Consider the following 14,515-nt stretch of genomic DNA (forward strand, 5'->3'; position numbering starts at 1 on the left):
GCTCCTCCCGGATCCGAGTTCCCGGCGGGGCGGCGGAACCGGGGCCGAGCCGGGGGAGCGGCCGGGGAGGGGCTCCTCGGCGGGGGGTGCGGCCCCGCCTCCCGCCCGCTCCGCTCGCAGCCGAGGAGCACGGAGCAGAGGTATCGCTGGGCGGAGAGATCGCGGAGAGATCGCGGAGCCCGCACACACACGGCCCGCGGTCCGCCTCCACCGCGCCCAGCGAACGGAAGCGCCGGGCCGCCGCGATGGACAGGCGGCGCCGGCCAATGGGCGGGCGGGATGGCCTCCCAAAATGTAGGTTTGGCCAATGGGAAGGGGCAGGAGCGGGGGAAGGCGGGGCTGGCCGCGGGCAGCAGCGCAGGTTGAGCGGAGTCCCAGCGCAGGGCTGGGATGAGCCTCAAAGTTCGGGGCGATCGCGGTGGGGGATGTAGCAGCGCCGCCACCGCCGCGCACCGGCCCGGCCCGCCCCGGCTCCCGCCCGCCCTTGGCGCCTCCCACAGCCCCCCCCCCGCAGTTTTTAAACTCTGATCTTCTCCCCCCTCCCTTCCCTTCTTCTCCACACCCCCCCTCCCCTTCCTCCCCTAAATGCCAGCCATGATCGAGAAGGGCCCGGAGGTCTCGGGGAAACGGCGGGGCAGGAACCAGAACGCCGCCGGGGCGAATAATAACAACAACGGCGGCAGCAAAAGTTTATCCGCCGCCCCCAACGGCAACAGCAGCGTGAACTCCTGGGAGGAGGGGAGCTCGGGCTCGTCCAGCGATGAGGAGCACGGTGAGGAGCGGGTGCGGGGTGCGTTTTTTGGGGGGGGTTGGTTATAGGGGCCGCTCGGGCCCACGCGGGTAACGCTTCTCCCTCTGCCTCCCTCAGCTGGCGGCGGAATGAGGGTCGGGCCGCAGTACCAGGCGGTGGTCCCTGATTTCGACCCCGGTAAGTCTTTATTATGTTTTAAGGGGGGCAACTCCTCCCCCTCATCCAGTGCTTTGGACCCTCCGCCCCCCGATGAGTGGGGTACGACCCCCCCACCCTCCCCCCGGGTTCCGCTCATCGGCTCCAAAAATAATCTCCCCCTAATTCCACTCTCAAACACCCAGAGCAAGAACAAGGACCCCCCCTCTTCCTCCCCCCTTCCCCAGCGCACACGGTTGATAAAAGAAGTCTCGATGCTTTCCAGAGGGCGCTTTGCAGGCAGGGAGGAACAGGGAAGCTGGCAGGGCTGGAGGAGGCAGGAGATGGCAGTTGGGTGGGTTTTTTTTCTTCTTCTTCTTTCTTTCTTTCTTTTTCTTTTTTTTCTTTTTTCTTTTGTTCAGGTTTTTTTGTTTGTTTTTCTTTCTTTTTTTTTACTCCATCCTCACATGAACTCGTATTTCTGTGGTCTCAGTATAGGGGTGGAACTAAAAGACATCAAGTTATAATTATAATTTTTTTCGAAGGTATTTAGAAGTGACTTAGGTCTGTGTTTTAATTTTCTCTCTTCCTAAGAAGCTGTTTGCCTCTGTCCTCCAAAAAAAAAAATTGTTTCACCTTCCAGCTATTCTGCTTCGGTTCTTTGTAAGCTAATTTAAAGTGGTATGGAAGCAAATTTTGAGCAAACAAAGGAATTGGGGCTGTGCTGAAAGGCAGGTGCTGGAAGCACGGTGGTACTGATGTATCTCCGTGTATTGAAAGATAGGCTGTTGACCTCTTTAGTTTGAAATCTAAGCTTTTTTTCTTTTTTGGTATTGTTCCTTTGTAAGTGGAGGTTGTAGCTAGTGAAAACCCTCCTTCTGTCTGGAGATCCTAGCGTTTGGAGTTGTCCCTTTGCCCAGCCCAAACTTAATTGAATCCTCCGCACCTCTCACAGTAAAACAAAAAGAATGGTGTGGAAAGCCACAGTGTCTTCTTATCGAATAATCCCGAGAGTTACTGTTGCGTGGACTCAGGAAAAAGATTTATCGTGGGTCATCCTCAGACTGTGCACTAATGTTGGATGCCTTTTTTATTATTAAATATATATGTCCGTGCTTAACTGTTAAGATCTCGGGGTGGGGGGAGGGCAAAGAGGTTTTTTTTTTTTTTTTTAATTAAGTTCACTGTTACTTGTGTCCATTTACAGAGTAATTTTTCCCCACTCCTTCCCCCCTTCGTCTTCTTGACAAAATAAGATACAAGGGAGGTCCATTTCTTGGTTGACCAGGAGGAAGAAGGGGGCAGACGGGGGAGGAGGAGGGAGGGGGAGGAAGGGGGAGCTGTTAGCTAGGCAGCAGTTGACACTGGTTTTCAATCTGTAGGTCAAACGCAGCATTTCTGTAGCTCACAACGTGCATCACACTGACTTATCAGCCACGTATAGCAACAATACTCGGGCTTTATGGTCACCCTGGTGAATTATGCTCTTTTGAGCAATTCATTTATTGAACATAATAGGTGGAGGGGGAAAAATGTTGTGAGCTGCTTCCTCTCTGTTGTGTACTCAGATGTACATTTTTCTGGTTTAAACTTAGAGACATACAGTGACCTATACAAAGGTTATTGCTTTCTGTGCTGTGTGGAGTGGAAAGGAGGGGGAAGTGTGTGATCTGAAGAAATAATTTTTTTTTTCTGAGTAATCTGTATCTTAAGATGGGATCAGCAGGTGATTGTGATTGAGTTCACAGTGTACAGCAAGCTCATAGTAGGTTCACCCAAAGTAAATGATCAGTGACCTGAATGGACATCAGATCCTCCTTTACTGGCCTCTGGGTGATTTTTTTTCTGTTTCTGAAAAGTAAACCTTTTAGTTATGAAGTTTGGAGTGAACTTTTATCTGCTTGTGTATGGAAGAGTTTGTTTCCAGTGTTGTGGAATTATCCAGGAATCATTTTGCAATGCCACGTTGTTGCCTGATTTTTGTCATCTCTTCTTGGTCCTAAAGACTAAAAGCTACATTACGTTCATTTGTTATGGCTCTTTTAGTTTCCCTCTTAAAGAAAGAAAACCCTAAAGAAGGCAAAAGTGCTGCACTTAGCCCTTCTGACTAAAACTGTTAAGTTGTCCTGTCTCGCTGGTAGTGTCAGAAGTTAAATTTATGGAATAGTGTTATCAGGGTGCACAGATGCTATGTCTGTTTCTCACTAAAAGTTTTAGTGATTGGTTGACCAAAAGATCCTAAAGCTTGAAAGTTGTTTATTGTTGAGTTGTGGAAGCTTTTACCTTTAGGTTAGCTGCCTGGCAAAATGTGGAGGGCTGGTGCTGCTCTGACTGTGAGGGCAGAATCACACAGACCAGGCCTTGTGTGTATTTCTTTTTTTAAACTTAATGTTCAGTTACACCTTTGGCTGAGGTATATCTGTAACTGCTTATTCTTGCATCAGCATTTTATGTGGGAGTTCCTCTGTCCCCATGCAGAGGGGCAGAGAAAGCATTTCATTTTGTTTCACTTCTCAGCCACATGGGAGCTGCTGCAAAGAGCAGTGAAATTAGGAAAGCTTTGAAAGATCTGAAATGCTTTTCTGTGCAGCTGCAGGAGAAAAGAGAGCTGGAACAAGGCACTGGTGGGTTAATCTCGGTATCATGAGTTAAATAGTCAGAGGAGAGCAAGAAACTATTGCATGGTATGGTCTGTAAGTGAAGAGAATGTTCCCAGTGGTTGCCTAAGTTTAGAAAGGGAAGGGAGTTCATCATCTTCTTGTTGGCATGGGGAAGGATAGAAAGTTCTTGTCTCTCCCTTGCTTTACCAGAGTATGAGGAAAAGGGTTAACAAAGCTGCTGCCTTGTTTTTCCTTCATCCTTGAAAGAAAATTACAGTTCCAGAAACCAGAAAATGACAAGTTCACATTCTGAATTAAAATACCTTGGTGTAAGTTTAAAATATTCCTTGTGGCTAAAACTTGCTGTAGTGGTGGCCAAGGAAGGCCTGATGTGATTCTTTGACTGTAAAAATGCTTGTGGCTGGAATCCTCTGTTGGAGGTGGTTCTTACTTACAGCTCCTTTAGTAAGTCTCTTTACAGTGGCAAGGCCTATTCCATCAGCTGGCAGAGCCTGCAGGTGCTTTGCCAAAGTTAAAGTTGCCATCCTTTTGACCTATCCCAGTCTCCCTATGTTTTGGGAAAGTATGTTCTCACTACATTGATCGTGCTTATTATCTCAAAAACTTTCAGCTCTATTATTGTTGTTACAGTACTTACACCTTTATTGTTATTTGTATAATAAGAGTAGCTGTACAATAAAGGCAAGGCTTTTGCAGAGGCAATGTGTGTATTAAACAAGCCAATTCAGCTTGGGAAAAGAATAGGTGAAACTTCTTGGGCTGAAAATCCCATGCCAGAGCTCACTAGACTCAGTAAAACTTGCATTTCACTTATGTTTCGCTGTTTGGCCTTGAGTTCACAGATATCATGTGAAAAATTGCACACTTGCTATTGTGTCTGCTATTTCTTCTCTTATTAGAGCTCAGAATCAATTATTTGCCAGCCCAAAATTCTGTGTGTTAAACAAAGGCTCATATTAGTAGGTCAGCATTTCTTGTGAGTTCTGAAACAGACACGGAAGATTTTGAAGAGGTGAACTATTATGGTTCTTTTAATCCATACAAATGAAACCCACATGTCCTGTTAATGGAAAAATTCAGTGGAAGGAAACATTGCATATCCTAAAGCTAAATAAAAATCTTTCATATGGGGAAGCACTGATATTGTACTTGACTGTTTTATTTGTTGCTTATTAATTTATGCTATTGGAACACTGAAAATAGGAGGAAGAAAACATTAGTGAGCACTTTAACACAGCCAGTGAATTTCACTAATGATTAAAGCTTCCATAATTTTGAGGAGTGTTAAATAACTCCCTGAAGAGAACAGTTGCTCCCAAATTTTGACTGGTATTGAAGGCAGATGAACTTTTTTTTTTTTTTGTCCTTCGTAGCATTACAACTTTAGATTTCCTTATTTGTTGCAATGGCAGTAAAAATACAAGCCACATCTTGTCTCTTTGGACATTGGTTGTGCTGGTCATCTTTGGAAAGCAGCTTCTGGGGCTCTTTCCAGTAGAAAGAGATGAGGAAAAGCAGGTTTGACTCAACAGCATTTTGTGGAAATGCAAGTTTGGGATGTATGTCAGCTGTGAGACTTCAGTCCCTTGCTTGCAGGTTTGCTGTCTTCCCAGGTTTTTGGTTTTGTATTGTAACAGTAACAGTAAAAATGGTGGAAGGAAATGCACCTGTATTGCTTACATCCCTCGGTTCAGAAAAGCCTAGTGGAAGGTGTTCAGTGCCAGATTGCCACCAGTCCTTGAGCTTGTTCTCTGGTCCACAGTTAGCTGCACTCTGTGTGCTCCTGCACTAACACTTGGTATTCCCAGGACTCTCAGAGTGACCAAGACTCTGTCGTTTCAGCATTGCCAAGAAATGAATGGGAAAAAAAAGAAAGGACCCAGCAACTTCTTTCACTATAGTGAGAAACCTTGTCAGTGTAGTTGTGTCTAAGAATTAAAAAAACCCCCAAACAACCAAGATAGTCACTGCTGTCTCTTATCAGGAGTGCCTGATCACTGTGTGGAAGTGGTGGCCTTGGCCATGTCCTAGGGGAGGAAGCTAATACATCCATCCAACTCTGGCTGTTAAAATGTGCCTACTCTCTGCCTATTTAGGCTCACAGATTGAAAGTATAATATTGGGACAGCCCCTGGGTGTCTGATTCCCCTGGAACTGTTGTATTTCTCTGGTGGTTGTAAAGTCCATGGTTTATTAGGTTGTATCATCAGCTACTTCATGGGGTCCTGGGCAGAGGCACCTATTGACCTACAGAGCCAGGACTGTAACCTTTTAACAAAAGGTTATTGTGAGCCCCTTATGACTTACACTTGACAAATCCAACTCCCAGCCTGCTTTTTCTAGTTCTTTCTTTGCAGCTAGTCCTGTGCCTCGCAGTCTTAATAGTTTGCAAGTAGTGTGAGTTACCCAGTGGGTGTGGAAAAAAATGGTGTTTTGCTGAATGGACTCATCAGAAAAGGGATGAGAAAAAAAGAGTGCTTTTTAGGTGAGACTTTGGGAGCTCCATCTAAGCAAGTGGAAAATTCAAAACCAACTCCTGAAACTGGAAATACTGGTATGCTAGAGAGCTATCTCATCTCTTGAAATGACTGTGCCTTAAACTCAACAGGCAGGAACTCAGCACAACAGTCCCTCTGGAAAAGAAGGAAGAGTTAAGAGGGTGTTTGATCTAATCAGAAATACCAAACCATAATGTACTAATGCCCAGGGTGTTTGGACTGACAGAGGCTGCCTGGTGTCTTGGTAAACCACACACACCTTGGGTCCTTCAGTGTTGTTTGAGGAGATGTGCATCATGCCCAACAAGAGTGTGTTTTCAGAACTAGGTGGTGGAAAATTTAGGTACTGGAAAATTTATACTCTGGTGGGAGAAGAGGCGCTTTTCCCCCCAGTTGTAGTCTCCTCAGTGCCATACTTTCTCATGGGCTATATTTGTCTTGCCCTCCTTCTCAGAGGTCACAGCCTCTGTGAATGTGCTGTAGTGCAGAGCAGATAAAAAGGTCCTCGACCTCAGGCTGCTCCACCAGAAACTGTTGCCAAACCCTTGGGTTTTTGTTTCAGCAGTGCAGGAATTTAGGTACAGTCAAAGGGTCAGCCTGGTGTCCAGCAGCCCTGGGGAAGGTGACTCCTGCCGTCTCCTTACTGGGCTGGCAACTCTGCTGGTGTGTGGGTGAGTCTGTCTCATCTTTTTCTGTCAGTGGTACCTACTGCTGGTCCAATCTCCAGAGCAGGAAAGACTGAAGTCCTGCTGCTACAGAGTGAAGTTGACTTGTAGATGCTGATACTTTAGCTTATCCTCTGTTTTTAAAATCCACCCTGGGGAAAAAGGTGAGTAGTGCTCAAGTTGGAAACTTTGTTATCCGTACCTCTGGTACCTCAGCAGGACTGCAGCTGTTGATTTGGTGCCATATCTTTTCCACCTGTGGGCTGCTTGCCTGAGGGGAGACTGTTTTTGGGTCTACATTGCCCAGTAGTCAGCTTTCACCCAGCCTGTTCACTCGTCCTGTGAAGGGGTGCAGAGGCTCTAGAGGTGAGCACAGCTCTCACTCCAACATGTTTCAAGGCATGGCTTTGGAGCTTTCTCATTATTCAAACAGCACGGAGAACATCCTTCTCAAACCTTAATGCCATTGTAAACAAACAAACCTCGGTGTAGCCAAAGCCTGTGGCTTCCTTCCCTGCCTGGCACATGCAGTGTTTGTATGTGGAGGTAATAGCTGTCTCATGTACTGACAAATGTATTAATGGCTGGACTGGAATTAATACTAGGTAGAGTGGCTGCTTTGTTCTTCATAGCTGGTTCCTGCTGCTTAATGAGGTGCTCTTAAAACTCTTGTTTTCAGTCCTAGTTAGGTCTGTGACTTGGCCAAGTGAAGGCTTAGAGCTCCCTGTGATTAGTCATTATAATTAGCTCGGAAATCTTTGCCTCTGTGATCAAGGCACACTCTATAATGCGGCTTACAGTGGGCTCTAGCCCTGTCACATACCTGCAGAGGAGTGTGGATGACAGTGCTCTGCTGGACATTTAACTGTGTTGTAACTTTAATATGCAATTCCTAAGATGTGCCAGGAGGGAAGTAACTGCCTCCTCAGAAACTTGTGGTTAGTGCTAGTACCTGCTTCGCTGGGACAGGGCAATTTCTGGTTGTGGTTCTGGTTCTGCTTGTCTTACCTATACCAAGTGTAAGGTAAGATTGAGACATGGTGACTAACAGCTGAGTATAGACAGCAAATAAAAAACAAGAACTTTGGGCTAGGTAGAGTATGCCCCTTTCCTTGGAAGTCTGTACTTCTTTCTGCACTGGGTGACCTTGTCTTTTGAGCCTTAGGCTTGGCAGTGTAACAAGATGAGCAATCCCACATTAGGTATTTAAACTTGAAAGAGCAGTTTGAAATTCAGTTCTTGAAAATACAAAGTTGATTTGTAAGATAAACTTGATCTTAAAAAGCATTTTTAAAGGAATGCTTGGTTAGGTGTCTGTTTCTTTTAAATTTTCAAGCCTTTAATTTATTGTTACATATGAAAGTTTTGATGACTTTGTGCTTTCTGAAAGTGCAAGAGGATGTATTCAGCCTTAGTGAAGGCAGTGGAAGTTTCTCCAGCATACTGGAGAATTGGGATGCTTTTGTGCTCCTCACATTGTTTTGAAATGCAACTGATTGTGATGAGCACTGGCTTTAAGTATTGTAGGCGTCAAACTCAGTAAATTTTCTGTATTTCTCACGTAAGATTTTGGGATTAAACCAGAGAGTTTAACCTACCTTTCCAAGTATCTTCAAAAATTCAGCTTTATGCAGCAGCGTGCTCTTTTAACTTCATAAAGGAAGTATTGGTAAATGTTGCCTCTCTGGGGGGAGGAGGCTGCAGTAGTGTGATAAAATTGCAAAAATGCCCTCTCGTGAAGCAATTCTAGTCTACTCTCCCCCCTTCAGCCCTGTCCCTCTATTGTGCAGTATGTTTAGGAGGCATCATTAGGGTCTTGTAGGTACTCTGTGTGTGTGACAAGGTGTGTCTCTGGAAAAATATCCCTGCCCTTTTAGGGGCAGGAGTTAAGGGTTCTGAGTTTTTGTCCTTAAAGTTATTTAACCTTTCTTGCTCCCTCCCCTAACTCTGTGCTCTTCACCTGGATGGATTTCACAAATACTGACCTGAGAGCGCTTGCTTTTGCAGTGCAGTTGTCTTAATCAGGGGAGTCCAGCCATGTGGCTGCCTATTGCAGCTTTTCAGTTCTGCTCTCTGTAGGTATCTGGGATAACCTGCCACAATTGCTTCTGCATATACTTTTAGATGACTGGATGTTTTACCAGGTTGGTTTATCAGGTTTTAGTTCATAGAGAGACTTTGATTTGAAAGCTTGGTATTGAGAATATTCAGTAGTGTACATGACCTTGAATTGGTGTCCTTCTAGACTTTGTAACCCTAATGTGAAAGCACAACATAACAAATGTGTAATCGTAGTTGTGGCTTCTGGGTTCAGAAATCTCTGAGGAATTTGGATAAACAAGGCTTGCATGCAGAGGTACAGTGCCTGTTGGTCCCTGGAGAGGGTACAGAGAGCTTCTAGTTCTACACCGGCCTTGGGGATGGATAAAGACTAAGAAAAACCTCCCTTGAGTAGGAAATCACCTTCTGCCTGGAAGAACTGAGTTGACAGGACTGGGAAGATTTGGTCTATGTAACAGGATTGTTTTTGTAGCAATTCTTTATATGCAGCTTGCATTGAAATGCAAGGAGTTTTTTTCTCCTCTGACTTCCCACCTCCTTTGGTGCCTAACTCCTCCCCTGTTCTCATCAGTAACATTGGTTTGTGTTTTGGCCCTGTGTAAATGGTGATGGGGGGTTTTTCCCCTCCCACCCTGTGTTGAGAGCCCACTGCCCCATGCAGCAGGTATTGTTGGCTGGAGTTGTGCACAGTTCTGCATTTAGGTTACTGACAGCTGTGTGAGAAGCTAAAAGTGTCACATCTGTAACCCAAGCTTTTTTGTTCTAAAGAATGTAAAATGTTCAGTGATAGCAGTGTGTGCATCTATTCCTTTGGCTGATGTCTCTCCATCCTTATGAGGGAGCTGGTGTAGGTGCTTCTGGGAGGAGTAAAGGACTGTGAAGGCAGGCAGGCAGGCATACCAGGTGTAGCATTTGTACTTTCTCAGTATTGTTTTCTGTCTGGGAATCTTAAAGATGTCCCTCCTGGGACCCTTGTGCTGATTTGTGCAGCTGCTACCACACTGTTCATGACAGTAGCCATGGGAACACAAGTAGGATGATACAAGTTTAAAACTCTAACTTGTTGCTAGGCAGACCCAGCTCAATGTGTGGATTAAGTAGTCTTAACAACAACAAAAAAACCCACTCCAGATATTCTGCCACTTCTGTGGGAGAAGATAACTGGGCTCACCCCTAACTCTGGGTCTTTCTTTAGGCTGGCAGAATGAAGCCAGCACCAGAAGAGTCCCCTGACGCCAGCCAACCTTGGGGGAAACCCCTCTTTTACATCTGAATCATGAGTAGGTGGTGGCTGGGGGGGTGGCAGTTTCAGCAGGTAGGTTTTGACACAAGCTTTTGTAAAAAACCAAGTGCTGTGAAGTAAAGCCTTATGCCTCCCAATTCAAAACCTTTGTGCCACTCAGTCTAAAAGTTTTAGCCTGCGTTAAAATAGGTACTGCTACAAGTGACATATACTCTAAACAAAGGTCATGGGCTTAAAATATCACAAGATCACTTTTAAACTCTGTCTGGAAAAATTGATATTATAACTAAGGCAAGGTAAACACCTTCAAAAATTGCACTGCTTTACATTCTGTTAGCTAGGTGCTGTGTGTGCTGCATGAGCTGGTGTAGACCTTTTAACTTGTTGATAAGTTGTTCTGTCCCAACCTTGTGTTTTAGCATTTTATGTTCAAGAAACGAGGGCAGCCTGTTTCCTCAAGTTATTTTCGTTGTCAACGTGTGACAAAGGATGTATGGCACATTATGGGGCCCAGAGGGAACTGGAGACCCAAACTTTCAGGGAGGGATAGCCCCTGTATGCTACTTGAGGGCTGAGCTCCAGCATGTCTTTGTCCCTGCAGCTGTTGGCTTCCTGTATCACAGCAGTAATTAGTTATGCTCTGGCCACTGGTTTAAATGGATCTTTTTTATTTTATAAGCATTTGCTCTGCAGTAACTGTCATTCCTGTTGGAATAAGGCCATTTATAGAGATGCTCCCAATTACCACCTGCTCTTTTTCTTTCTTAGCAAAATACACTCTTACCTAATTTAACCTCCCACAGCAATTGCTTTGAAGTTGTTTTCTCATTGCATCTTGGCTCACTGCTATACCTTTTCTTACTGACCACCCTAACAAACTGCAGTTGTCCTTGTTTGTCCTTCCATAAATTACCTGCTTCTGGGGAGGAAGCCTGCCTGCTTGGTTTGCCCCAAACACTTCTGTAGTTAACTCTTAAAAGAAAAGATTTCTTTCCTTTAGTATGTCTCAGCCCCTTTTCTTTGTTTCCTGAGTGCTATTTGTGGTTCTCCAACATTCATTAGAGTTTTACTACAGTTTACAGATTCTCTCCACCAGCTTACTAACCCAGCCCTGCCTGGATTTCTGTGCTCTTCTCTGTGCTCTTAAGTCCTCTGTCTTGGTAGTTTGTTCATCCAGGAGAGACAACTAGGTCTGATCTTCATTGTAGTTGTGTTGTTCCCTCAGGCTGGAGCAAAGTGGTCATGATTTTTACTTTATTATAATTTTGCTCTGTAAGAGAGGAAAGTATATCAGAAATCTGTCCCTTAACCTCTTTTATAACTTGCATGCCTCTCTGGACAGGGTATCTGCCTGCCTTTCAAGCATTTGTGCAGCAGTGACGTTTTTGCCTTTTCAGGCTCCTTAAAGCTTTTGTTTCATCACTGAAGAATTTCTGCCTCAGCTTCTCCTGTGGAAACCACTTGTTCTTGTAGGAGCAAATGTTCCCCCCCACTTTAACTGGTGGAGTGTTTGTCACTTTGGCCAGTCATGTCACTCTTCTGAACTGTTGGTGCTGTGAGCAAACAGGTGTGTGAGAAAGGTGAGAGAGCTGATCTTTCCTTCAGCCAGGGCTGCTCTGGGAACTGGCTGAGTGCTTGTCTGGAGCCTTTAGCCCCTGCCTGCTGAGCACTGAGGCTGAATTGCTCAGAGTAGCTCTGAAATCTGTCCTAAGAATTTGGACAGAGAGGGGAGGTCTCCTTGCCTGTTCTGTGAATAAAGCAAACCTTGAGGTTGCTGGCTGACTCAAATCTGCAGGCAGTGAGGACATGCAAGAGCTTTTCTCTTGGCTGTAGCTTCAGCCTCGGGCTCATTGTGTGTGCTGAGGGGAGGCTCGGAGGGTACAGCTGGATCTCATCTGAAGTTCTCATCCCCTCTCTTCTCCTGCTCAGCTTTATGCAAGTATCAGATAACTTGGGAGAGAGGCTTGCTGATGGGAATGTGGTGGTGGAAGGATGATTTTTCAGAGCTGTCCTCTGGATTTCAGCCCAAGAGCTGAGTTGCTTGGCAAATCATTTCTTCCTGTGTGTACTGGCTCTGAGAAGTGGGTCTGCTCTCTGGGAAACTGCTGCATTGTGCTCTAGCTCTTTCTATATTTTGGGTGTGGTTTTAGTCCTCTTGGTTTGGTTTTTAAGACAATTCTCCCCCAAGATTTGCCTGGATTGTGAGTGCATGGGATCAGTCTCTTTTCTTGGTCAGTTTCAGGTGAAACAGCAAGCTGTCCTCCACACGTAAGTCAGGTGCAGTCCTTGTGGTGCAAACAGGGCAGGCACAAATCCAGCCATTCTGCCAGCAGGCTGAAAATTTGGCAGGGGTTTAGAAGTGTATTTGTAGATTTGGGTGAAAAATTACTTTTTCTACTGGAGCAGATGCAGAGATTATTGGAGTTGGGAGGGCTTGCAGTTTTGGAGATCTGGTGCAGCTAGTGACTGGGGATCATCAGTGTACTGGCGCAGTGTGGAAATGGCAATCTGAAACTGACCACTGCTGGTTTGAAAGGATGGATGGAGATTGGGAAAACATTTATAAATGCTAAAGCTGTTCAAAGTGTGTGTGTGAGTAGTTAGGCAGATTCGTGTTGTTTATTGTACTCATCTTGCTGAAGTTATTTTGAAGGATGGAGAAAAAATAAAGACAGAACTTCTTGAACTCCTAATAATATTTTTAGAGATCATAAAAGGAAATAAATGAGCTATTGAAGAGTTAAACTTAGACACAGTCCTTGTTGCCCAGACACTTGCTGGCCAGGGGACTGATTCCCTCTTACCTGAGCCCTTGTGAAAGAGGCTCTGGGAGCCCACACTGGACTTCTCTTGGAGCAGCCAGCTCCAGCTCAGTTTGGTGAAATGCTGTCCTGTCTGCTTACTGCTCCCTCCACAGCAGTACCTCTGTAGCAGCAGTCACGTCCTTCAGCTGGAGAGAGGGAAACCACTGGGTGCAGGAGTGGTGCTTGTGAAATGATTTCAGTGTCTGCTGGGCCAGGGGGTAGGAGGAGATGTGATGGGGTAGGAGACATCATTTGTATATTCATATAGGCAGTGGATTTAATTCATGCAGCCAGGACTGGGACAGAGCTTAGAGCAGTTACACACCCAGAGCTTGCTTTAGTTGGAGAGTTGCCTGCTGAAATGTTTATCAAACATGAGACGAAAAGGGGAAAAGGTGTATTTAACCTGTTCTTGATGATGCATTTTAAAAATAGCTTATGTTTCTAAAGTCAGCAGCAGTTATAACCAGGGTTTGAAAAATGGACTTGGCACTTGCAAGCACAGTGGGAAACACCTGTGCTGCAATATGCCCTGCAGCAGGAAAGGCTGCCAGGGTCGGGTGCTGCTTGCTTACCCTGGTGCTTGTTGGCTCTTGCAGCAGGGTTCTCCTTGTATGCTAGGATTGTCTTTGCACTCTTACTGCTGCTCTTACTCGTTCATCAGTAGACATAATTTGGCCTGATATCTGTATTTCACTGCTGTAAAAGTGATTCTCAGCCTCTGGAATAGAAAAGAATGAATCTAGTTACTCTCAGCTCAGTTTTACCCCAGTAACACTATGGCATGCAGTTGAGGCACTGAAGCTGCATCCAAACTAAGGAAGACACTACTGCACTAATGTGCTAATTTTATACTCTTACTTGGCAGGTTGCCTTTGTAATCAAAGGGTTGGAAATTTTTCAGTTTGAACAAAATGTTCTAAGTAGCTGTGCTCTAGGTGGAAACAGATTTGATATGGGATACTGCCTTCAAAAGAAATCCGTCTTTCCATATCTTTCTGGGCATAATCATTCTAACTAAAATTCGCTTTTGTGACTAAGTGAAGCTGCAGCCAAGATCTGAGTGAGGCTTACCACTGGAGTTTCCTTTGCAGAGGTGTATTTCATCAATCTCTGCATCTCATAGGAATGGAGGGAAGGGGATGTTTTCAGGAAGTTTAGGAAACTTTAGGATTGACAGTTGTAGTGAATTTCAGCAAAAACAATTTTATTGCATGTCATTTTCTTCCTGTTTGATTAATAACTGTTGTATGGGCTTGGTAGAGAGCTTGGTCAAAATACCAAAGCATTTTTAAACAAGTTTGAAACAGAACATCCTGGTGAGTTGTGCAGTCCCTGACACATAGAGATTATGCAGTAGGGAGTAAATACCTGATTCTCTTCAATAGTGTAAAAGTAATTAAAAGCATATTTTGATGCCCTTGGGTTTTTTCCCCTTTGTTTTAGGGAATCAGTGACCACTGACTAGGGAACATATCCAGGTTTACTTTTTCCCAACAAAAATGTCCACAGGAATAGAACAATCACAGAGCAGTCACATATTTCTAAAGTGGTTTGAAATGAAATGCTAACTCAAAGGCCATGTTTATGTTACTGGAAAGCTTAAAACAAATGGCAAAATTGCTTTCAGGCTGTATGAAATGTCTTTCTGTTGCCTTTGATATTTTTTTTTTTTAGTTACTTCCAGTGTTCATGATTTTAATACAGAAATTTCAATACCCTGTTTTCTAATGAGCC

At 44.8% G+C, this 14,515-nt stretch overlaps 1 protein-coding gene across 1 annotated transcript in view; it reads left to right on the forward strand.

Moving 5' to 3' along the window:
* The first annotated feature begins 514 nt into the window (after positions 1 to 514).
* Positions 515 to 14,515, forward strand: part of RCOR1 (REST corepressor 1) — an 82,032-nt gene continuing 68,031 nt past the window's right edge. The window contains exons 1-2 of the mRNA XM_009101731.4: positions 515 to 772; positions 869 to 928. Coding sequence (XP_009099979.1) covers positions 586 to 772; positions 869 to 928 — 247 coding nt within the window. The 5' untranslated portion in view covers positions 515 to 585. The remainder of the gene's footprint in view (positions 773 to 868; positions 929 to 14,515) is intronic.

This window comes from Serinus canaria, chromosome 5, assembly GCF_022539315.1.
Source record: "Serinus canaria isolate serCan28SL12 chromosome 5, serCan2020, whole genome shotgun sequence".
Taxonomy (NCBI): domain Eukaryota; kingdom Metazoa; phylum Chordata; class Aves; order Passeriformes; family Fringillidae; genus Serinus; species Serinus canaria.